The sequence below is a fragment of the Theobroma umbraticum genome, unplaced genomic scaffold (assembly GCF_002168275.2).
Source record: "Theobroma umbraticum cultivar Fairchild unplaced genomic scaffold, ASM216827v3 scaffold_30.0, whole genome shotgun sequence".
Lineage (NCBI taxonomy): Eukaryota > Viridiplantae > Streptophyta > Magnoliopsida > Malvales > Malvaceae > Theobroma > Theobroma umbraticum.
In genome coordinates this window covers 5,342,608-5,365,129 of record NW_018397254.1, presented here as the reverse complement: position 1 = coordinate 5,365,129, position 22,522 = coordinate 5,342,608, and the positions used below count along the sequence as shown (strand labels likewise).

The 22,522-nt window shown below is 36.2% G+C and overlaps 3 protein-coding genes across 4 annotated transcripts; all 3 read right to left on the bottom strand.

Annotated features, from left to right (window-relative positions):
- Positions 1-1,089: 1,089 nt before the first annotated feature.
- Positions 1,090-2,601, bottom strand: LOC110410522 (Heavy metal transport/detoxification superfamily protein). The gene is made up of 2 exons (XM_021420295.2): positions 2,197-2,601; positions 1,090-1,525 (listed from the first exon to the last, which is right to left on the bottom strand). Exons 1-2 carry the CDS (start codon positions 2,318-2,320, stop codon positions 1,248-1,250), a joined length of 402 nt encoding a protein of 133 aa, XP_021275970.1. The 5' UTR covers positions 2,321-2,601; the 3' UTR covers positions 1,090-1,247.
- A 2,959-nt stretch (positions 2,602-5,560) lies between these two features.
- Positions 5,561-9,244, bottom strand: LOC110410396 (Heavy metal transport/detoxification superfamily protein). Of its 2 annotated transcripts, none has more exons than XM_021420174.1 (5): positions 9,109-9,244; positions 7,374-7,560; positions 7,085-7,257; positions 6,861-6,951; positions 5,561-6,250 (listed from the first exon to the last, which is right to left on the bottom strand). In XM_021420174.1, the coding sequence occupies exons 2-5, from the start codon at positions 7,384-7,386 to the stop codon at positions 5,796-5,798; spliced, it is 732 nt and encodes a 243-aa protein (XP_021275849.1). In that variant the 5' UTR covers positions 7,387-7,560; positions 9,109-9,244; the 3' UTR covers positions 5,561-5,795. The 2 variants fall into 2 exon arrangements, with proteins under 2 accessions (XP_021275849.1, XP_021275762.1); XM_021420087.2 differs by lacking the exon at positions 9,109-9,244 and adding an exon at positions 7,716-8,121.
- A 2,233-nt stretch (positions 9,245-11,477) lies between these two features.
- LOC110410308 (IAA-amino acid hydrolase ILR1-like 3) lies at positions 11,478-15,175 on the bottom strand. Its single transcript, XM_021419978.2, has 5 exons — positions 14,446-15,175; positions 14,207-14,332; positions 12,970-13,284; positions 12,637-12,765; positions 11,478-12,045 (listed from the first exon to the last, which is right to left on the bottom strand). The coding sequence occupies exons 1-5, from the start codon at positions 14,791-14,793 to the stop codon at positions 11,656-11,658; spliced, it is 1,308 nt and encodes a 435-aa protein (XP_021275653.1). The 5' UTR covers positions 14,794-15,175; the 3' UTR covers positions 11,478-11,655.
- Between the last annotated feature and the right edge of the window lie 7,347 nt (positions 15,176-22,522).

Here is a 22,522-nt window from a genome sequence, read left to right as displayed (position 1 = left end):
GAGAGTAAGAGAAACTTTTCTTCGGTTTTCCTTTCCTTTTAGGCCTCCAATTCCAAAATGTCTCTAATAAGCAAAAAGGTGAATTTACTTTTAGCTTGCCCAATGAAGCTTTTGAATGCTTTGGTGAAACAAGTGGACAAAAGATGCAGCCAAGCTTGTAAACTTGCTAGCAGTGGGATCTACCCACCTTTTCGGTTCTCTCGTTTTTTTCCTTCAATCTTTCATTTCATCCATGGGTGTATTATCCACATTTTCATATTCGTAATCATGGATCAATAAATTATTAGAGTGATTAATGATGGAATGAATATTGGTTTTCACATTTTTTTCTCTTGGGTCAGCTTACGAGTTAATTTGTAATCGTTAACTTTAACTAATCACATTTCAACCCTTTCTTAATCCATGTATTAAAAAAAATAGGATGGGTTAAGTTAATTATTAAAACTTAATTAGAATTTATCCCCCGCAAATAAATGGGTAAATCTCGAATCAAAAAGCCGCTGACATAGATATAGAAAACTTGACCAATTAAATCAACCCATCATCGTTCAACAGTAATTTATGGTTTATGTGTCCATCAACCAAATCTTATCTATATTTGGGCATTAATTAGGGGATCACTTTGCTTTTGTTTCTACATTATTTCTGATGACATGGCGTGGATCTATTGGAGGATTGTTTTCGGTGGGACGTGGAGTGGCTTTAAAGTCTTTTCGGTGTTGCGTGGAGAATTTGGCACCGTCAGAGTTCGGACTTTGGACCCCCCATTTACCTTCCGTATCTGGGAAAAAACCAAGCTTCCCTTCTGCTCCAAAACACAGTGCATGCATGCCTTGCGAAGTAGCCAAATCAGTTGAGTCGTGGCACACGAGGCATGTTTTCCTTCTGCATTAGGCAGGTTTTTGATTTCGGGTATTCTCGCCGTTGATTTTGGCCGTCAACTAATACGGCCAACTGCCCAAACACGCGCATGACATATGATTTCTATTTTATATTCAAGAAAAATGATAAAACGCAAAGTCCAATTTAAATACTACCACCTAACAATGAGACATAATTAAGCAGAGAAATTTCCATGAGAGAGCCGACTATCTTGAACCCGCAATTTATTTACAAATGAGAGGAGAAAACGTATGACATCAAATTTACACTCCTTTTCCCTTTTGGTTTGGAAAACGTAGAGGCATGCACATACGCCTTTTTCCCATGTCCCTTTTTCCTTGGCGTGCATAGTTAATTTCTTATCTTTAGAAAGAATAGGATCTGGTGAAGACCTTTTGCCATGCCTTCCAGCTTAGAGAGCGAGCCTTCATTAGAGCTAAAGAAGGTTTACTGGAGCCCTTGGGAGGAAGAGAAGGTTGGGGCGATGATGGTTGTGCCTCTTCCATCTCAATGTTGTCTTCTGGCTTCCAAAAACGAGCTTCTTTTCTTTTGCTCTTCATCGTTGATAACACATCGAATTTGTTACATATTCCCCACACTGTTACCTTTTGTTGATTATAGTCTACAGTTACCGAGTATATTCCTGCCATATCACAACAAGGAGCTTCAACACAGTTGCCCTAAACATGGCATGAAGCTTGGTAATACATTAATTTACCTTATGGCCCAGGGTCTATGATTTGATTGCAAAAATTCATAAGGTATCCAAGTGTTTAGTTAACTAAACTTTACAGTCGTGGCCAACCAATGGGAGGGAGAGGGGCTAATAATTTAATTTGGCCTCATTAAAACGTAGGAAGTGCAACACCCGAAGGAAGAAGGAAAAGAAAAGAGGAAATTGAAAAGAAACCAGGTGTGTGATTACAAATTTTATTTTCTCCCTTTCCTCTGATGAAACTATTCATGCATTTGAAAGGAGTGGGGGTGCGTTGCATTGCTTTTCATATGCTGCTTTTCTATTTTAGTTTGAAATTCAATAGACCAACGGGACAAATGATAAAAGTGTTGGTTATTTCATGGACAATTGTAGGTCCAATAACCATTATTTCGAAACGTTTTGGGCTTGGGCCTTAATCTAAGACTACAATCTAGCAAGAGGAATGTAAATGCTAAGCTTTGAACGCGGACACCGGACCAGGATGCAGGGCAGAGAGCGTAGAGACAACTTTGAAATTAGGCGACGACAGCCCATGGATATGTCACACCATGGTTTCATATAGAGATAATGAAGAAATTAAGTAATCAGATATTTACCTTTGAGATGGGACAAAGCCTTCTTCACTTTCCTCTCACACCCGTAAGAATACAAAGGCACTATCATCTCCACGTACTGTGGCTCCACATTCTTGCTAGCTACAACTATTTGCATGTTTGCCATTCTAGCTCCAACCTAATTGAAACTAGATCTTGCTTCTTATCGATGTTGTTATTTCTTCTCGGTTGTCACTGCATCGAATTTGGCAAACGCCTTATATAAGAGATTCACAAGATACTGATGCAAGACCACTGGCCGATCGTGGATATCTTGGTAACGAAGGCTAGTGGTCTCTTTTCCCCCTACCTTTTCTTCATTTAATTTTCTTCTTGTCGCTGTTCATGCTTTATCGTTTATCCTGGTGGCTTGATCTGGTCAGGTTCAGGAGGTCAATTTAATTGTCAAAAGATACTTTAATGGGGGAGGCCCTGTCTTTGGAAGGGGTGTCATGTTGACTTGGATAGGGGTATAAGATGTGTCAGCACAGCTGTTTGTTTATCAAAAGTGCAGTGAACCATCTCCTTTTCATCATGGGGATTGGATATCCTTATATACGTATAATTTGGCTCCCATGTGGATTGTTTTTCTTATCAACGAAGTTGCTTTCTCTTTGAAATTGGAACTTGGGAAGCATAGAGAAAGGAAAACAACAAGAGACTAAACCTAATGCAGTATGATTATGTGTACCTGAAAATTATTGTATATTGTGCAAAAATTAAAAGTGCGCAAGGCATCATCTGCTGTGCAGTCGTTGGTGAAGCCGCCATGCACATGCATGCATACTTTTGCTTAACTGCCTGGCAGGGCATCTGTCCCCTAATTTTTTGTTTTGATATGGTCATTTCTTCATCAAATATGTAACGTTTTAATTCATCTTCTTATATATGTTGAATTCACTTAGATATAGATTCATTTTCACTTGAGTAAAATCAATCTCCAATCAAACGTCTCTAACTGCAACTGAGATATACCTTTCCACAGCCATCAACCAATTGATTTGAACTTTAGTGACGTTGTATAGTACCTCAGAATGATTTGGAAGATCAGCATTGTTTAGATAGAAAACTTAGCCGACAGAGAGAGAGAGAGAGAGAGAGAGAGAGAGAGAGAGAGAGAGAGAGAGAGAGAGAGAGAGAGAGAGAGAGAGAGAGAGAGAGAGAGAGAGAGTAGTTAGTCAATAAAAGCTGTTGGACACTTCACTTACAGTCATGGTAGTCAACAAAGCTGCTTTAATGTCTAAATTAACTTTATTTTCTAATAAAGTTGTTAGTGCAAGCTCCTTCAGCTTTTTAATCTTCAATTTTGATCGACAACCTATCATTTTCCCCCTACTTATAAAGGGCATTTATGATGCATTTACTTTATCTTTATCTATCAACGCATCCCTTAATTAACTTCCAAAAAAAAAGGGAACTTTTGATTAAAAAAAATTTCTTTTGTCTGAGAAAAGTTGTGGCCTCACTTTGTCTTTGTTGTTGGAACATTCACCTCAAATAAGGAGTAGGGAAGTGAGAGCATAGCCCTGACTAAATTGATGCGTGGGACAAAAAGACAGTGGACAGGTGTGACGGCAATGCGTAGCCTCTCAGACATTTTCAAATGCCACGTAAGAAAATAAAATGTGGGGTCAGATTCTGGTGTCTCTCTTGGCTTTAATGGGGATGACTCAGATCTCATATGCAGACAGAGGTCCTACCATGTGAAGCCCACGCCCCTGATCTCTTCAGAGAATCTTAAACCTATCAATTTTTATCCGTTTATCAGTTTTGGGATTTTATTCTATCCTTTTAACATGTGACATCCACGAAAGGTTTGGAATATTATATGCCCTCTTTTACCCCACATTTGATACCTTTGATCAGTCCCAGGGCTCGTAGGGACTGTGCATGGTGATCGTGATCTGGGGAATTGGACAGCGCCGCTACAAATATAGAACGCTAGCTAGATTTAGGCGAAGACGAAGAGAAAGTACAAATGTTGATGCTGGTGCTTTGCTAGGGTATCTACGTCATATTATCCACCTCTGTGCACGGACTGCTTAAGGGAATCATTTCAGAAATTAACTGATCAGGCTGTTGCTTTGTTTCTTTTGCGTCGGATAAGATGTCGACCCGATGAAAATCCAAAAACAATTGCAAATGTGTGTGTTTCATTAAATAGTGAGAAATCGAAGTTATAAACCTGGGTATAAGATTTCATCACAAGAAATTGTAAATGCAAAAACGGATGGTATATCTTTGAATGATCATGATTAAGCCTCATCAAAGGCAACAGACCTACAGGGTCTTGCGGCCATGCAAACACTATGTTAAATAAGCATCAAAACTGGCAATTGGCCATTTATTTACGCTCCATCCAGAGTTGATTGATTTCGGAGAAATTAATCTTATTAAATTATAAGTTAAAAGGTGAGAGGATACCTATTCAGGTAGTACAAAACAAATTGCTTTTAGAAATTATTTAAAAAGACACTAATAAAAAAAATACTTAGTAGATCAAAAGTCGTAATAAATTTTGATTAGTGATAACTTTTGCTGAGTAAAAAAAAAAATAGTGATAAATTTTTTTAAATAGATATTGAAAGAGAAAATTTTAAATTTGCTGTCTAATTTTTTTGGATGTTTTTGTTGAATCTTAGAGATATATTGTCATTAATCTCAACTGTAACACTGTAAAGCTATAATTACTTTAAAAACAATATACATAAATATTGTAACAAAACTACTGACAGTAATTTAATTAGGGATACGTTAAATCTAATTAATTAACATGCAGCCAATCCCACAAAATCTACCCATCCGGTCGTAGTTGATCTTATGTTATAGCTCAGAAGTTCTCTTACGTAATTAACGTTTTACCATGACATAAGGGTTAGCTATTACTTATTCCTGACTCCTATATATTCACTTGTCTTTATTACTTTAGACAAAAACTTTCATTATTAAAAAAAAAAAAGGACGAGAGAGAGAAAGAAACATAATCAATATTTATTTGGCCCTATCTTAAATTTTCCCCAACAAAAGAACAAAATTTGAGACATTCAGAATGATACTATAATATTATCATAATATTATAATATGGAACAACTTTCTGTAATTAATTTTTATATATAAAAAAATATTATAGTACATCATCAAAATTTATGACTGTCGGTAGAACAAATAAATTTCTTAAACATTAAAATTTTAATATAATTAAAAGTGTAGGGTTATTAGTAAATCATTTTTTATTAAAGTAATGGCTTACCGAATCTAAATAGTAGTAGGTTTTATGAACAAACATATTACGTCAAGTATATATATACAGCAAAAAATCATGTATGTATATTGTATATATATTTAACTTAACATACACTATGATACATTTAATACAGAATGATGATATTATTAATCAACTCAGTTGTACAATGATCCCACTGCGGCACTCCCCACATTCCCTGGCTGATATGAGCCGTCCACCAGACTTTCTAAAATTCTCATCATCAGTGGTACGGACTGAAGATTAACTATATTCTATATACTACTCCACATTATAGTAAAAATTAACTAATTAGAAGCTAAAAACCTTGTCATCACGAAATGATTCGATACTATGACGACTACGAAATGCAACAAGCGTTGGGATTTTCATCGCTGAAGAGCTGAGGAGGAGGAGGCATTCGCTCGATGACGTAAAGGGGCTGGTAGTAGTAGATCATCCTCTTCATGGATTCGTCCTCATTAATACTGATGTTATTCTCTTGTGCTCCTTCCTTCTTCTCCACTTCCTTGCCTTCTTTGTTTTCAGCTTCTTCTTTCTTAACTTCTTCCTTAGCTTCTTCGGGTGGTTTTTCTTCTTTTTTCTCGGCGTTTTCTTTGGGCTTGGCTTCTTCGGCTGGCTTCTCTTCGCCTTCCTTTTTCTCGGGTTCAGGTTGAGGCTCAGGCTCCGGTTGTGGCACGATCCTGGCCTGCTTTTTGGTGCGTCTATAGACATAATCCACTAGCTTGTTTGCATCCATGGTACCCGTGACTGTAACTTTGCCTGTGCTATGGTCTGTTGCTGCACTTTGTACGCCTGAATGTAAAAATTAATAAACATCAGAATCAATTCTACAATTATCCCTGAACTATGAAGTGCCAATAAACATACATATTTTATTAATTGTCGGTTGCCCTTATAAAATACCAAATCCCTTAGTTTCACAATAACGGTACATGACACTGATCGAGACTAGTGTTAGTTAAAGTCCAAAAGCATGCACAAATAATTGCTTGCCACGTTGGAAAGGCCACACGGCCTTTGTTTGCCCATATAGGATTCCTTTTCTTGTCACTTTTATTATTATTTTTTTATAATTAGAAAAAAAAATTACTTTTTAATTAAAAAATCATATATTAACCAACTAAGCATTCTAAATATTTGGACTCTTGTGACTTTTATCTGAACCTTTTTCAATTCCTCGTGCAGTTGGTCAATCGCAATTACAATTATCCTCTTGCGTTTTGCTGGCCAAGTGGCCTATTATGCTACAAATTCACTAAATAAATTAACGATGTTTCGTTACCCAAAGGTGTACCCTTGTAAAATTGGCATGAACCTTAACCAAACTGAATTTTCGATGGATGATTCTAATAACTCTTTCTAAATGCAAGGCCACGGGACAACCAGCCAATTAATATTATACCTCTCATTTTCAGAATCTTTCTCTTGAGTTGCTCAGCACAGGCTTGGCAATGCATGTCTACGTTAAGCTCCACGGTTGTTAATCCACTAACCTGGAATAGTTAACCAAAACAATGCCATTAATACTTCCATATATGAAACGGGAAACGATTTTTTTTTTCTTTAAATTTATAAGTGCTATCTTTTCGTTTGTTTTCTTGGGTGAAATAAGGAGCTGCATGAAACCTGTGAAGTAACAACTTCTGGCAGAGGTTCACCCTCAACAGCAGGCAAGGGAGACAGAACTTTAGCCCTTCTCTTGGTTTTCTTCATGATTTTAGCACATATTGCTCGGGGTTCAACTATTCCCTTTATTGTCACTTGGTTTTGAGCCATATCGATCGCAACTCCTTCCACACCTGCCAGCGTACGTCCACCAACCATGTGAAGATTGTAGTAGTTACATAAAGGATTATGACCAATTAATTAGTGAAAGACACAGATATATAGCATCGAATCAATATGAATTTATTACCTCTAATCTTCATGATGGATTTCTCGATCTTCTTTGCACAGCCCGCGCAATGTAAGTCCACAAACAAGACAAGAGGAGGTGGCGGGGGTGGTTCCTCCTTCTTTTCTTCTGCAGGCTTCTCCTCTGCCTTCTCTTCCTTTTTCTCTTCTTTCTTCTCCTCTGGTTGAGCCTTTGCTGCGGCTTGTTCCTGCCAAACATCAAAACAAATACCGGCCTAATTAAATTATCCAAAAGTAATCCATATTGAATCATTCAATAATTATCATGGTAAAACTCAACGAAACTAAATTAGGGTGCATGCAATTTGTTTTTTCCGTTTTTTTTTTTAGAAAGTCCCCTCACCTGCTTAGCTTCCTCACCCATTTCCTCTATGAATGAACTTAACTAACACGAGCTGAGGCGAAGAAACAAAAGGGAGAAGAGAATGGTATTTACTAAAGAGTAGAAGAGTGGTTTTTATATAGAAGAGAGTGAGAAAGTAATGGAATGGACGGTGGGGTTAAGAGCATATAAAGGCAAACTACGCGAATCCACAGCACATGTAGTGCCACTTAGTGTACAAAGAGCCTCTTGGTTTAATATTTCTTTAGGAAATCTTTCCAATCTCCAAGGCGGAAGAGGTAGAAAAAAGGGGGAGGAAAGCAGTGAAGCAGAGTTGGCAGATTTATAGAGAAGATCGATGGGAAGCTCAATTGGAAGTTGTTGGGCGAGTGGTGTTGATGAGAGGGGGTGGATGGCTAAGGAAAGATGTGAAAAGAGAACCAAATTGACAATGATAATACTTCCATCATCCACCGACTTTGGGTGCATTTTTCAATTCATGAGGTGGTGACTCGTCAGACAAGTTTTAACTCTTACGTGGACACCTGGATACCTGCTGCTTTACGAGGATGGTTTTTTGGGTATGATCTAGTACGGCCAATTCACTCACTTCGTCAGCACTCTAATCCTTTCTCTATTTGCCACCTCCGCACTAGTGTTTACACCTCGGTTAAGGGATTGCTTAGGGTTAGAGTTGTACGATACATAGTTTGGGGCTTTCTCGCACTGGAAGACTTGCCATGGATACCAATTAAACCCATGGAGTGGAAGTTTATGCCGTTGATGAGGGAAAACTGTAGGGGCCAAAATAAACTTTAAAATATGTAATATCGACAAATAATACTACATCTCGCTCCTTAGCTTCAAAATAAGGTCTGAAGTGTGATTTCCCTTCGTCTTCCACCTACTACGGAAAAATGCTCATTAAAGTTTACGATCATCTTTGACCGTTACTTCATCTATTTGGTGCGGTAGGAATTCGTTTTTGTTGGTAAGGAAGCTTCTAGTTAACTCTTAGCTTTAGGGGAGACCCGTCAACTACTTAAGATTAATTGTCTTATTTGCGTTAAATTAATTAAGGATACTTTATTTTACTATCCTTGTAAGTTTGGAGCAATGGTTTGATTTCTTCTTTGTTTTTGTTTTTTTTTTTTGGGATTAAACTAGCTAGGTTAGTTCAATGAACTATATACAAGTAATTAATAAAAAAGTGTATCACATCCAAGAATTGTGTGACACATGGTTTAATAGTTTTGCTTAGGAATGAATCATAAAGAAAAAGCATTTGCCATTTTAGAGAGAAAAGAAAGATAGTTGGGATGGATAAAACGTGGGGATCCGAGAGTTGTATTTGGTAAGTTTTTGCGTGTAAAGATCTACTTATTAGAAAGTTAATATCACATGGGATGCTGACCTTGAAATTACAAAGCCTTCATCTTTTCTTTCCCTTGCTTCCCTCATAGGTTTTCAAAAGGCTCTTTTACTTCACGCTACCCCTGCCACCTCTCTCTCTCTCTCTTTCTTTTGTCATTTTCTTCTTTGCTCCAAAGCGCCCCAAGCCAAACTAATTTCCCCCACTATATATGTACACTATCTTACCAAACTTACCTACAAGGAGAATTGATCTGGTATATTTTCTGCTTTTCCATCCAACTCAAAAGCCGAACCACAAGAAGCTCCTTGAAGGAGACTCCAAAGCCTACCTAGCTGCCTATATTGCTTTAGTCTCCAGAGTTGATAGAGAAAAAAACATGAAGGAGCTTGGACCGAAAGGATGGATACATTTTTCACCGATGTAGAAAGGGAGGGCCCAACTTACTTACGTGGTAACACGTGGGTATGACTCAGCAATGGGACTGACAGCCAAGCACCAGTTAAAATGGCGAGAATTTTTGATTGTTTGAGATAGACAGTGTTCTGCTCCAAAAATCTAACCCAACATTTTAGCTTTGTAAGGCAAAAACCAACCATTTCCACCAAACTGCAAATCTTGCAACTGATGCAATGTTCAAGAAAATAAAAATATTGTACAACCAAACAAGAAGGCAGGGTCCCCCAGAATTGAGGTTGACCCCATTCAAATTCGTTTTTTCCTTTCCAACAAAACAAAAAAAGAATACTAGTAATTGAGAATAATTAACTTTAAAGGGGTATGCTGATTAGGGGGTGTTTGTTGTCCCAACTAATGTTAGCATGGGCGGTTAGCAGAATCTGGATGAATGATTAATATTAAGGCAAATCATTCTCACCCACCCATTCCTTTCTTTCCAAATCCGTGGTTCTATTACTACATCTTCATAATTGCATGAGCACCTTTTTTTTAAATAATTAAACCATTATTATTAGCTAAACACATGTCTTGCTCCTACTGGTGATACCAAAGGTTTGATCCTATGGGATCATGTTTAGCTACCCTTATATTCCACTGAATTCCCTGTCTCAGTTTAAACAACATAACCAAATTAATTCTACGCAATTAGATTAATCACACCAAAATAAATTAATTAACGAAATTTTGCTTTTGGAGAATCGCCTAACAGACTAAAAGAATCAAGTGCCGAATTATTTGGCATTATTAATGTTTCACGATCAGCCACTGCCTTCTTCATGTGCTCCGCCTAATCATCTCGATCATGTATAAGAACTATCCAGCAGTTAGAGAGCCAGACAGAGAGAACATGCATTACACCCTCCTCTAACACAAAAGAATGATGCAGTGTCGCAGTGATGATTGGAAGCGTTTATAATTTGACGTAATCTCGTGTATTTTAATATCTTACAAGATACAGTCGTTAAGAACCTTAATATATTTCCCAAAACTATATATTTATTAATTTAAAATGTTATAATATCTTACTAATTAATATGCAGAGAAAAACAAGGTAAGAATGTTAAAACTGCGCAAGTGTTTTATTGGACAGGTTGGGCCAATATTCACAACTGTTGCACCCACTGAAAAGAACAAGATCAGAAGCCGGTGGACCCACACATTTGAAATTGGGGTCTTATAGAGTGAACTTCACCAAATCTCTAATACATGCATTGACAGAACCTTTTTTTTTCTTCTTCTTCGTTTGGTTGAATTGAATAAATTGGCTCTTAGTCAGTGTTTCGTGGCCTCTTCCAAATTGCACATACTGGTCTTGTCCACTTTCCGACGGTGTTTTAAGGGGACAGCATTTTCCTTGAATCGCCTTTGAAGATAACTGATCACGTGAACAACAAAAACAATGATGAACGATGCATGTCGTTATAAACTTGGTAGTAACAGTATATCAAACAAGTTTGGCTTGGACTTTTAGAGTTAAACGTCGCGTGGGCTGTCAAGCATGTGGAAAGATGTCCCTGGTTCATGCTCCCACAAGAGAAGAAACATGCCATGTTTGTTCAAAGCAAGTCCCTTCACGATCCATGTGATGCGTTCGGTAAAGGTCATTTAAGATTTGACTACAACAAACACGTGTAGTGCGATAATTTCTAGTCCCTCATGATATAGCCCTTCCCACGACGCTGTCCCACCCTCCTAGTACTGTGATTTTCTTACAAGCCGCTTGGTTGACTGCAATCAACCAACAAATCTACGTGCTTTAAAACCTGCCACACTTTTAACATACCACGTGAGCTTTTAGCCTTATGCTGACTGCCCTCGGGTGCAATTTGATGAATTCATTGTGGGTTGGGGCGCAGGGATGTGGAACAAGAGAAAAGAGAAGTGGCTACGTAACAAGATACCATACGAAGAACATTATCCTATTCACTGTGCCATGGCAGAGACAACCACCATAACCAAAAGAATGAAGAGAGCTTCAAAACAGAACCTTTCACAAATGCACTAGCTATTGGACGTTTGCTACTGCACATAAGTATACAAGGATTCAGAAAGTTGGACTTCCTCTGACTGCATATACAGACAGGTTCAATGTATCAGCATAAAGGATTTTCATCATTACTTTTAAAGCCCTTAAAATGTTTGATGTAATATAGAATGTTTGTGCTCATTAAGGTATAGTTCTGCAAGAGCAGTATATAGGGCAGCCCCAATTGGAAGGACATCCTCATCAATAAAGAAGTAAGGGGAGTGGGGTGGATGAATTGAGCCAACTCCCTCATTTCTAATTCCAATGGTAAGCATGAATCCAGGGATTAATTCTTGATAGAAGGAAAAGTCCTCTCCTGCCATAACCTTCTTGCCCGTCTTTACATTCTCAGGTCCAAGCAAAAGCCCACCAACCTTCTGAACATGTTGATGCAGGCTATCATCATTAAAAACAGCAGGATAGTGTGGGTATTCTTCTTCTTTCATGTCAATAGAAGCATTACATCTGTGTACGGCTGCTTGTCCTTTTATAACCTACAACAAGTTACAATTACATAATCATCCCAAGCTGAGAAAAAGCAAAAAGGACATCTTTCACTCAGTTCTAAACCAATTGGCAGCAGTCAAGATCTTACAAATTTTAGTTGAATATAATCGAACCTGAAGCAGAGATATGATGGTGGAAAACTAATCTATCAACAAAGCAGCAAACAACCTATAATACTTCCCAGAACACCAATACAGCATGCAAATAGGAAGTAATCTTTTCTTTTTTTGGAAATAAACAGGGAGCAATCTTCGTAGACAAGAAATAATTGGCTTGAAACAGGGAACAAGGAGTTTGTATTCTCAAATTAAGATATCTTGGTTATGGGAATAACATCTAGGCAAGGAAGGAAGGAATGAAGATAAACCAAATGGGTTACAAAAGTATGTCCACTCTATAAAGTAAACAAAACAGATGCAATATGTTAGTAAAACAGTTGCCTTAAAAGGCAGAAAGAGCTAAGGACAGAGGACATGCAAGGATTTTTCTGAATTCAATTGGAAAATCATGACTCATCATGGTATCAATTACTAAAACCAAAAGTAACAAAGGTTAAATAATGCTGTATGCCAGTATACCTCTTTCAACCTTTGTTGGAGTTTATGCAAGCCATCAGTGGTCAGACTCCTCAGAGTGCCCCCAAATTCAACATATGGTGGAATCAAGTTGAATGCAGACCCGCCTCTGATAAAAGTAACAGACAGCACCTTACAGCAAAAAATACATTAGCATTAGGTCGAATTGGATGCTCTATGTTCTTTAGCCACTACACTGGCAATTGTTTGCGCATATCCAAATAAATGATAGATGTCAAATTTGTCAAAGAATAGGCATGGAAGATTCCTGTATAAGGTACTACAAGTCAGAAACAAACTTGACAATGATTTCTAGATAAGAAAAGGGGAACATACTTGACTATGGAGAGGATCAGCTTCTCTAGAGGTTAGCTGTTGCAACGCCAAAATTGCAAAGGATGCAGCAACAATTGGATCTATAGTAGAATGAGGCACTGCAGCATGCCCACCAACTCCTTCTATTTTGGCTTCAAAGAAGCATGTAGCAGCTAAGACTGGTCCTGGAACCAACGCTATGCTTCCTGTGGGACTTCCAGCATCTATGTGCATTCCAAATATTGCTTCAGTATCACCTAGAGCTCCTTCTCTTATCATGTGAGATGCACCAGCACCTCCCTCCTCTGCAGGTTGGAAAAGTAGTCTGACAGTTCCCTTCAGTGGCATATAAAGGAAAAGTTGACATTATATACGTTTAAAAACTGTGAACCAAAATTAAACACCAAAAGTTACATGAGCTAATGAATTGAAATGTTAAACATAGAGTAATTGGTTAAATGTGCACATGATTCTTACAACAAACTGTCCCTTCAATTTTCAGAAGATTTTTAAATTAGCAGTCTTGCAGCATTTAATACGGAGCGTTTATACATATATAGAATTTTACCTGATGTCCGTATGCTCTTATATGTCATATATGTATATATATGTACATGAACTTTAATAGAAAGGGGAATCAACTACTATAATGAGAAGTTGTAAGGAAAATATATTATTGATAGCCAGTTTTCTCTTTTAATTCACTAGTTTAACCATATTTATCAAATGGAACCTGTTTAATATGACGTTGTATCAAAATGAAACTTGCACAATAACATACAAACAACAATAATAAGATGCTGTAAAACATACATGAGATGAAGAAGAGTTTGTAATAATGAATGGGCACAGTATTCGCCATCTTTAGCAAATGGAACTTTTATCAGAAATCATTTTGTAGATCAGCAGATACAAATAAATTCCTTTACCCTGCCTTACCTCTAGGCCGAGGTGATTCAGAAAACTAGCCAAGTATCATGGATGATTCAAAACCTAACTTTTGCTCCATTGTTCCATGGCAGTCAGTAATTGCCTTCAAGGATAATTTACATAACACTGGATGCAACTATGGCTACAGATTTCTTTCCTTTTTCTTTTTTTGGTTTTTTTTTATTCTGATTCATAGACTCAATATCGGTCTGGTGATCAGATTTGAAACGCGGCTTTCCTTTACAATCACAAGAATTTAAGTCAACTAAACATCAAATGAGTTGAGAACATCACTAAACAGTTATTAAGATTCCAAATCAAAGCTAACCTTAAGTCTATCTTTGCGTTGATTAAGCAACTTGGCAGCACCAAGGAGCATGGTAGTGTGAGCGTCGTGTCCACACGCGTGCATTTTGCCATCTATTTTGCTCTTATGTTCCCATTCGACAAGCTCCTACAAAAGCAGAGCCAATGGAAACAATTAAGGCCAATAAAACAAAAGGCATGGTGACTAGCACCGGCATAATTAAGAAAAAGAAGAAAAGGTCAATACAATATAAGGATCACCTGAAGAGGAAGAGCGTCCATGTCAGCACGAAGAGCAACGACGGGTTTAGAACCGGAGCCAATTTGGGCGACAATGCCTGTCCCGGCAATGGGGTATGAATAAGGGATGCCAATTTGGTCGAGTTGTTGGCGAATAAGAGCACTAGTGTTGTGTTCTTGGAAGCAGAGTTCGGGGTTTTCATGGATTTGCCTCCAGATGGAAACCAACCAATGTTTGTCTTGCTGGGCTGAGCTTAAGAGTTGATCTCTGTAATCTTGATCGAGTCTGCCATGAATTACCGAGAGGTAAGCAAGGGAGAAAAGCACAGAGAGAAAAACATGGCCGATCCGAGTAGTGATGGCAGCCATCGAAGTTCTCGATAGGGTTCGGGAAAAACGTTCATTAAATTTGCAGCGCAGCCGGTAAGGTTAAAAATGACTTAAATGAGCATGCCTGATGCGTTGACCACGTGGAAACAAGCTTAACGTTAACAAGCAAGAAATAAAAGATTTTGTGCTTCAGCTTCTACGTAAGAAAAGTCATCTCAAATTGTTTTTCGGAAAGTATTAGTACATATTTGTTTCTTTAAACAAATTGCATAGTGCTGCGTGCTGGCGAAGTTGGCTGACCACGAAATCTCGTAGCTTAAAGATGATCCTACGGCCGTGCCTGTTCTTTCTTTTTGGTCTTCCAATTTCACTATTTTAGGTGCTAGATTTCAACTGCCTCGGACAAAGCCTTTCCAAATTCCGCTCACTTAGCCGATTCTTCTGTTGTGAGAACCTTTCTACCTTTTTGGCCTTTCGAGTAAAATGAAGTCTACCCTCCTCACACCAGACCCAACATTTTTGTTCCAAACTGTTATGCTTATGATTAATGAACACCTGTTTCATTTTCATTTTCTTTTTCTTTTTTATGATAGTTGCAACAGCTATTTGGATCTGTTTAAGAACACTTACCTTGACTTCATATATAGACAACTTGAATTTATCAGCCTTAATCATGGCACAAGCCTTTTAATTATGAGGATAACTTTCAATATTCAGCACAATTCATCTTCTTTGCTCAACGTTCTCAATAATGATATTAATACGTTATTAAAATCAAATCTCTTTTTGATGCATAGGTTCCTTCAAAGATGATCAGTACAGAGCATACTTAAGGATCTGAACTCACGAGAGATCTATGTGTATTCTTCCATAATAATTCCTAAAAAGGAAAAGAGAAGTTTAGAGACTTATGTTGGAGAAAACACTGGATTTTGTTGCTCAAGGGTGTTCTGTCTTTTTAGTTACAAGAGTTTCCCTTTTATAGAGGAAGGGAAATGGTGCTGATAAACTTTCTACAATAAAACGATAGGATTCTAGTACACATACGTTTAACACATATTTACATTATTGTTCAAAAGCAAAGCACACTAAAGTAAAGACACTCTAAAGTAAACACACTGGTACTATAAAGTAAAAAGGCACTCAATACAGCCTTAGTCATAATCTGTGCTAGGGTCTGAGGTGAGATTAAGCTTTTCCATCCTTTGCTTATTCTTTTCTTTCCATATATACATGTGTAAAAACCATTCTTTGCGGTTCGTGTCACAGTGTCCATTGCATATTTCACATGGTGGCTTTATGGAGAGTCGTGCAAGCTTATCCTCATTTATCTCACCATAGTCCTTTTGGTCTTAGGACCATTTATGAGGATCAAGGATTCCTTCATTGTATTCTTTTAATGCTTATTTGATTTGATGCTTATTTGATTTGATCATGATAAGGATCGGGTGTCTCAAGGAAATAATCTAGGACATTTTTGTTTCTAATAAAGGCCAAATATGATCAGGGATGATTTTGTTGTGCTGGTAAATGCGTCTCTGAAATGTCTTGTATTCCTAGTCAAGTTCCCTGATATTGAAAAAGAGTGACTTGTATACCCATGCTGAGTGGAATGCACCAAGCTGGGTGGCCTTTCATGTATCACAAAATATTGTGGTTTGTAAAGGATAAATATGACCATTTCTTTCTTCTTTCCCGCCTCTGATATGACTAGTTCTTTCTAATGTAAAAATGGATAGAGCCATGTGAGAATGTTAATGAAATTCCATTTTCAAGTTTCTATTTCTCTTTTTATCACATTTTTTATGAATTCTAAGAAGTCTGCAATGTGAAATTGGATACCAATGTGATACTTATGAGTTAAGTACCAAAACATCCATTTTAGTTCTTCAAGAAACTTTATGAATTCATAGTAAAAGGGTGGATGAAAGGGCATTTTAGATGAAGACCATAAGGCTTAAGGATAAGACCACCATATTTTTTGAAAACTTCAATTTGATATTCAAAAATCAATTGTTCAATTTTTTGGTGGAATGGTCCTTATTAAACCAATTTGAGTACCTCAGAATGGTAATCAAGGTGAAGATTTGGTGCCACTAGAATAGAGGATGATGAAGATGATCTTGTGATGCAAGTGCCTGGTTTAGGTGTGAACTTGGAAGGTTTTTGTTTGGACATTAAAATTCAAGGATCTTGAGAGGGTATGGATAAGAAGTTTGCAAAGTGATTCTTTTCTCCTTTGATGTGTTTGGTTTTAAAAGAATATTTTGAAAATAATTTTGCCCATCTCAACAGTTGAAGATGAGGGATTATCTTATCTATCTATTTTTATAATTGAAAGAAGGGGGATTCGAACTTTACTCTTTAGGCAGGGGGATCATGCATCAAACAATAAGCTAAATGCTCAAGTACAGGGATTGTCTTATGTTTGAACTTTAACATTTAGGAAAAAGAAAACATATCCATTTTTACTAAAAAGAGGTGTCCAATAAGATGAAATTCAAACTTTGAGATTGCTTTCTTGACTGCAAGGATTTCTTTAAAAGTGGAGTGATAATGCATTTGGGGAGTTGAGAATTTTTCACTTTTGTATGCACATATGTGCCTTTTCCCTTGTTTTTCTTCCAAGAGAACTACTCTTAGTATTTGTCACTAGCATCAATTTGAAGGATTCTTTTGCCATCAAAAGGGATTTTAAGAGGAGCTAAATCTTGTAGCTTTGATTTAAGTTCTTGGATAGCTTTGGTTTGGGAGGATCCCTAACTCGAAGGATTTTTTTTTTAGCATTTTTCCCAAAGGATTAGTATATTTTGAAAGTTTTGAGACAAAATCTTTGAGATAGTTGACGATGTTGAAAACCTGTTGAACTTGTTTCTTTGTGAGGTCTTAGTTTAGAAATTTGAGCAATTCTTGTGAAATGTGAGGATTTAGCTAGTATCTCCCTTGGTTGTTATGCATTCTAAAGAAATCAACTTCAGACTTAAATATTTATATTTTCTTTTCTGAAAGCGTAACCCTATATTTTAAGATCAATTTTGTAAACCGCTAGAAGAGTTGCATATGGACTTATTCATTTGGGCTGAATAAGAGAATATCATCTATATAAATAAAGGCCCAGTCCATGATGGGTTGAAAAATTTTTATCATAGCTTTCTAAAATAGAGATAGAGCTGTTTTAAGCCAAACAAGAAAAAGTCAAGTTGTTTTAACTTCTTTAAGAATCAAAGACGATGATGATTAAGAATGAAAACTCTTTAACTACTTTTCTTAAAGAATATACACACAATTCAATCCCAAAAACCTTCTTTACTCAAACAATTCCAGATGACCAAACTTCTTTATCTTCGACCTCTTATGAAACTTTAGAATCCTCTTCAGATGAAGAATCATACTCTAAAGAAGAATTCTTGCCTGAGCAAAGCAAGCCTTAGTTTATAGCAAGTAGCTCAAGAATAAAAGTTGAAGAAATGGACATAGATGAAGACACTACATCCTCTCATATTCCTAAAATGTCAACAGCATCAATAGTCTTAAAACTGACATTTACCATAGATGACATTCCACCAACCAAATGGGTAGAAAGATTCCCAGAATTCCATGCATGGTTAAAAATTAGGAGATTGTTGGAAGACAATCATTATACTATTCTAAAGGAATTCGTGTCTAGATTCATAGAAACATTGAGAAATTGATGGAACACTATTCCTTAAACAGACCAAATGCAGTTTCTAGTCTCATAAGACTTTAGGCAAGTGGTCCAGATTCTTCATACATACTTTCTTGGAAGCTCTGATGATGTTAAGACCTTATAAAAGAAAGAATTTTTCTAAAGAAAAAGCTGTTCTTTCAAAAAGGCAAATCTTGACAGACATTTCCAAAATATGCTAAAACTGTTTTATGCCCTTGGTGCCCTTACAAGCTAAAAACAAGTTTTTCTTTCCTCAATTTCGGATCTAGTCTAAACAGCAATTACCAGAGCTCTTTAGCAACAAAGGAAAGAAATTTTGTCCTTAACCCTCGAAAAGATACAACAAGAAGTCCATGTTGCCTTTGAAGATATATGTCACACAAAAAATGTAGTTCAAGACTATCTCGCAAGAAACAAAAAGTTAAACAAAGTTTGTGCAAGAATAGAATTGCAAATAAAATATCACGAAGCTCAAAACTGTGATTGCAAGACAAAAAGAAAGAAATATTTCAAAAAATACAAGATGTCTAGAAAATTTCCTCTTCATCACAAATATAAGACTAAGTGAAGATATCTCAAGAATAATTGCCTAGGTAGGAAAACCAAGTTAATAAAGTGTTTTATTTGCAAATAATAAGGACACTTTGACAAACAACATCCCATCAATAAGGAAAAAAGCACAAAGATATTTCAAGAAATCTAGCAAAAAACAAAGTCAATTTGGATGAGGATGACCTAGAATTGATTTTCTCAATCGAAGAAGAACCCAAAGATAAGACTCTATTTGTCATCCAAACTTTCACTCTAGATTCATACACTGAAATAGAAGACTTTTTCATGATATAATCCTAAGATGATCTTTCTTTTTGATTGAAAATCCAAAGTCTTCTTGAACAACCAATACTTTCTATATCAGTTTTTATATACCCCTTAAAATATAGTCAGTTGATTCCAACAATAGCCTTTTTTGATATAAAAATAGCAAAATTAGTGATAAACTCGAAAATATTACCCCTAGGATACTAGATACCTTATGAAAGGCATTTCAAAACTACTTCAAATCAAACTTTTGCCACCTGTCTGATCAGCAAGCCTATTACCATTCAGTTCTTCCCCCAATGCTTCATCACAACCCAAGTGCTCGGATCAGAATTACTCGACAAAGACATTATTGTCGAATTTGACATCTATCATGAATGCCAACATTTAAGGATTCTACTAGATGGGATTAGGTATAAATACTTTTTCAAACCATTTGTACAAATCTCAAAGCTATATTTTTTTAGCAACCAGATGAACAAGGCCAGATGATAGTCGAGCTGCTCAAGGAAAAAACATGTGCTAATTTTCACTTAGAGTTTCATCTCAAATGCAACAATCCTTTATAAAAGAACTCAGAACTCTTTTTTAAGCTACCATTCAAGCTTAATGAAGATATTAACCCTACCAAAGTGAGCCATTCAGGTATGAATCCAGACCATTAAAAGTTAGTTGAAGAAAAATGCAAGGAATTGCTACAGTAAGGCTTAATTGAGTCTTTGAACTCCCAATGGGCATGCCAAGCCTTTTATGTCAACAAGAGAACAGAACAACTTAGGGGCAAACTAAGATTGGTCATCAATTCCTAGCCCCTCAATCATTTTCTCGTTGATGACAAATTTTCTTTACCTAACAGAAACTCGATCTTCTCAACTCTTGCTTATGTAAGAATCTTCTCAAAATTTGACCTCAAGGTAGGATTTTAGCAATTATTTGTCCTCAAGATAGACTAAAAATAGGTTTTTGCATACCCAATCATCATTTATAATGAACCGTTCTACCATTTGAGTTTAAAATAGATCCATCACTATTTTAAAAGGCCATGATAAAAATTTTTCAATCTAGCATGGACTGGGCCTTTATTTATATAAATGATATTTTCTTATTCAACCCAGATGAAGAAGCCTATGTTCAACTCCTCCATCAGTTTACAGAATTGATCTTAAAATATAGGGTTATGCTTAAGAAAATGTAGATATTCATGTCTAAAGTTAATTTCCTTATAATGCAATCAACTAAGGGAAATACAAGCCAAATCCCCACATTTCACAAGAATTGCTCAAATTTCTAGACCAAGACCTCACAAAGAAACAAGTTTAACAGTTTTTTGGCAACGTTAACTATCTTAGAGTTTTTGTCCCAAAACTTTCAAAATATACTAATCTTTTGCGAAAAACACTACAGAAAAATCCTCCAAGTTAGGGATCTCCTTAACCAAAGCCATCCAAGAATTTAAATCAAAGCTACATAATTTAGCTCCTCTCAAAATTCTTTCTGATGGCGAAAAAATCCTTCAGACTAATGCCAGTGATAAATACTGGGGAACAGTTCTCTTGAAAGAAAAATAGAAGAGTTACAAAGGTAGAAGATAAAGGATGTGACTTTGACGATGGCAGTTGTCGGGGGCCTTACGAATTATAGTGAAAACTCCAACAAAAAGAATAAGGCTCCATCCAAAACCAACAACTTTAGCTCAAACAGTTAAAATTTTTGAGAGTTAGCAGACCCTCGAGTAGGGGAGGCAATTGGGAGACCACTTGCTAGAGACTCACCAAATCGAGAACAAATAAGCCATGAAACTTTAAGCCATGACCTTCGACATCTTGTTTTCTATGCAAAAAATCACATCGTTAGCTGATTGTCCTCACCGAGCAACTTTCAGTGCTATATGCATTGACAATTTTGAGACACCACCACCCTACACCATAATCGAAGAAGCAGAAAAAGAGCCGACAAGAATGGGTTCCATTCATTTCCTCAACATTTTACAAACGTAATTAGAAAAGATGGAGAAAGAGCTCCAACGAGGTCTAATGTATGTAAAGGTGTTGTTAAATAAGAAAAGAACCAAAGCCATGCTTGACTTGGGGACCTTAGACACCTTTATCACCTTGGAAGAGGTAAAGATATATAGTCTTAAAGTTGAGAAAGACTTTGGGCAAATGAAAACAGTTAACTTGCTAACTTCAGCTATTATGGGGAATTCAAAAGGTTTAAACATTAAGATTGGCTTTTAGGAATAAAAGGTGAACATAACAATAGCCACTATAGATGACTTTGATTTTGTCTTAGGCTTGGATTTTATGATGAAAGCATAGGTCATCCCTTTCCCTGTTGCAAAATGTCTAATGTTCTTCGGGAAACAACAATGTGTGGTACTAGCTACAATTCTACCCAAGAGTGAAAAGAAGATTATATAAACTATTTAGTTCAAGAAAGGGATCAAGAAAGGAGACCCTTCCTATATGGCCATGCCCATCTACAATGGTGGAGATAATACAAATCTAATACTTGAGGGAGTGCAGATAGTTTTGGGAGAAATTTAAGATATGATGCTGTTGTTTAATTTTCTACCCATGTAAGCATACATATCGCAAAGATAATATAATAATGAGTAAAGTGTCGATCTCACAAAAAATTAAATTAATAATTATTGTTAACTATAATATTAACACACCTTAATTTTATTTAAATAATTAAAATTAAAAAAATTAAAACTAATAAATTAATATATCAACAAGTTTACTTCTAGTGATTATCAAATCTAAGATTATGATATCCTTCAACACTTTATCTAAATATTGTCTCTCTCTCTTAACTTAGTTTAATTGATTAAATTGCTAACCTCGAGTCCTAAATTATTTACAAATCTCTATCGAGTTTTTCATAAAAATACCTCTCCCAATTAATTTACTATATGTCTATGTAAATTATATTAAAGAAAAATTCATTAAGTTTGTGTTCTAATTTAGGCTAGTATGGCTTATAGGTATATGTTTACCCTATATGCAAATTAAATCACTTAATTAACTAAGTGTATTCGATCATATGTTATTCTATTCAAGGTTTACTTAAATCTCCTTTGTTAAGGTTTAATTTAGGTTTTTAATTCAATATAATATGTGGCCAGTCAACTAGAAGCATTAAAAATAGAATAAAATAAATAATTTAAATCTATCAAATATAAATAAATGAGAGATAAATAATTCAGACTACATATTAAGTTTAATCATACTCTTAGATTAATGAATTAGTTTTACA

What these genes read in the sequence shown, in the direction of transcription:
- LOC110410522 (XM_021420295.2), bottom strand. Translation starts at nt 2,320, where the DNA reads ATGGCAAACATGCAAATAGTTGTAGCTAGCAAGAATGTGGAGCCACAG. An exon ending in GGCTTTGTCCCATCTCAAAG is followed by an intron (nt 1,526 to 2,196) that starts GTAAATATCTGA and finishes GTGATATGGCAG; the next exon opens with GAATATACTCGGTAACTGTA.
- LOC110410396 (XM_021420087.2), bottom strand. Translation starts at nt 7,736, where the DNA reads ATGGGTGAGGAAGCTAAGCAG. An exon ending in ATCCATCATGAAGATTAGAG is followed by an intron (nt 7,258 to 7,373) that starts GTAATAAATTCA and finishes GTACGCTGGCAG; the next exon opens with GTGTGGAAGGAGTTGCGATC. An exon ending in AAAGATTCTGAAAATGAGAG is followed by an intron (nt 6,251 to 6,860) that starts GTATAATATTAA and finishes TTTTACATTCAG; the next exon opens with GCGTACAAAGTGCAGCAACA.
- LOC110410308 (XM_021419978.2), bottom strand. Translation starts at nt 14,793, where the DNA reads ATGGCTGCCATCACTACTCGGATCGGCCATGTTTTTCTCTCTGTGCTT. An exon ending in CTGATCCTCTCCATAGTCAA is followed by an intron (nt 12,766 to 12,969) that starts GTATGTTCCCCT and finishes TTTTGCTGTAAG; the next exon opens with GTGCTGTCTGTTACTTTTAT. An exon ending in TCCAACAAAGGTTGAAAGAG is followed by an intron (nt 12,046 to 12,636) that starts GTATACTGGCAT and finishes AACTTGTTGTAG; the next exon opens with GTTATAAAAGGACAAGCAGC.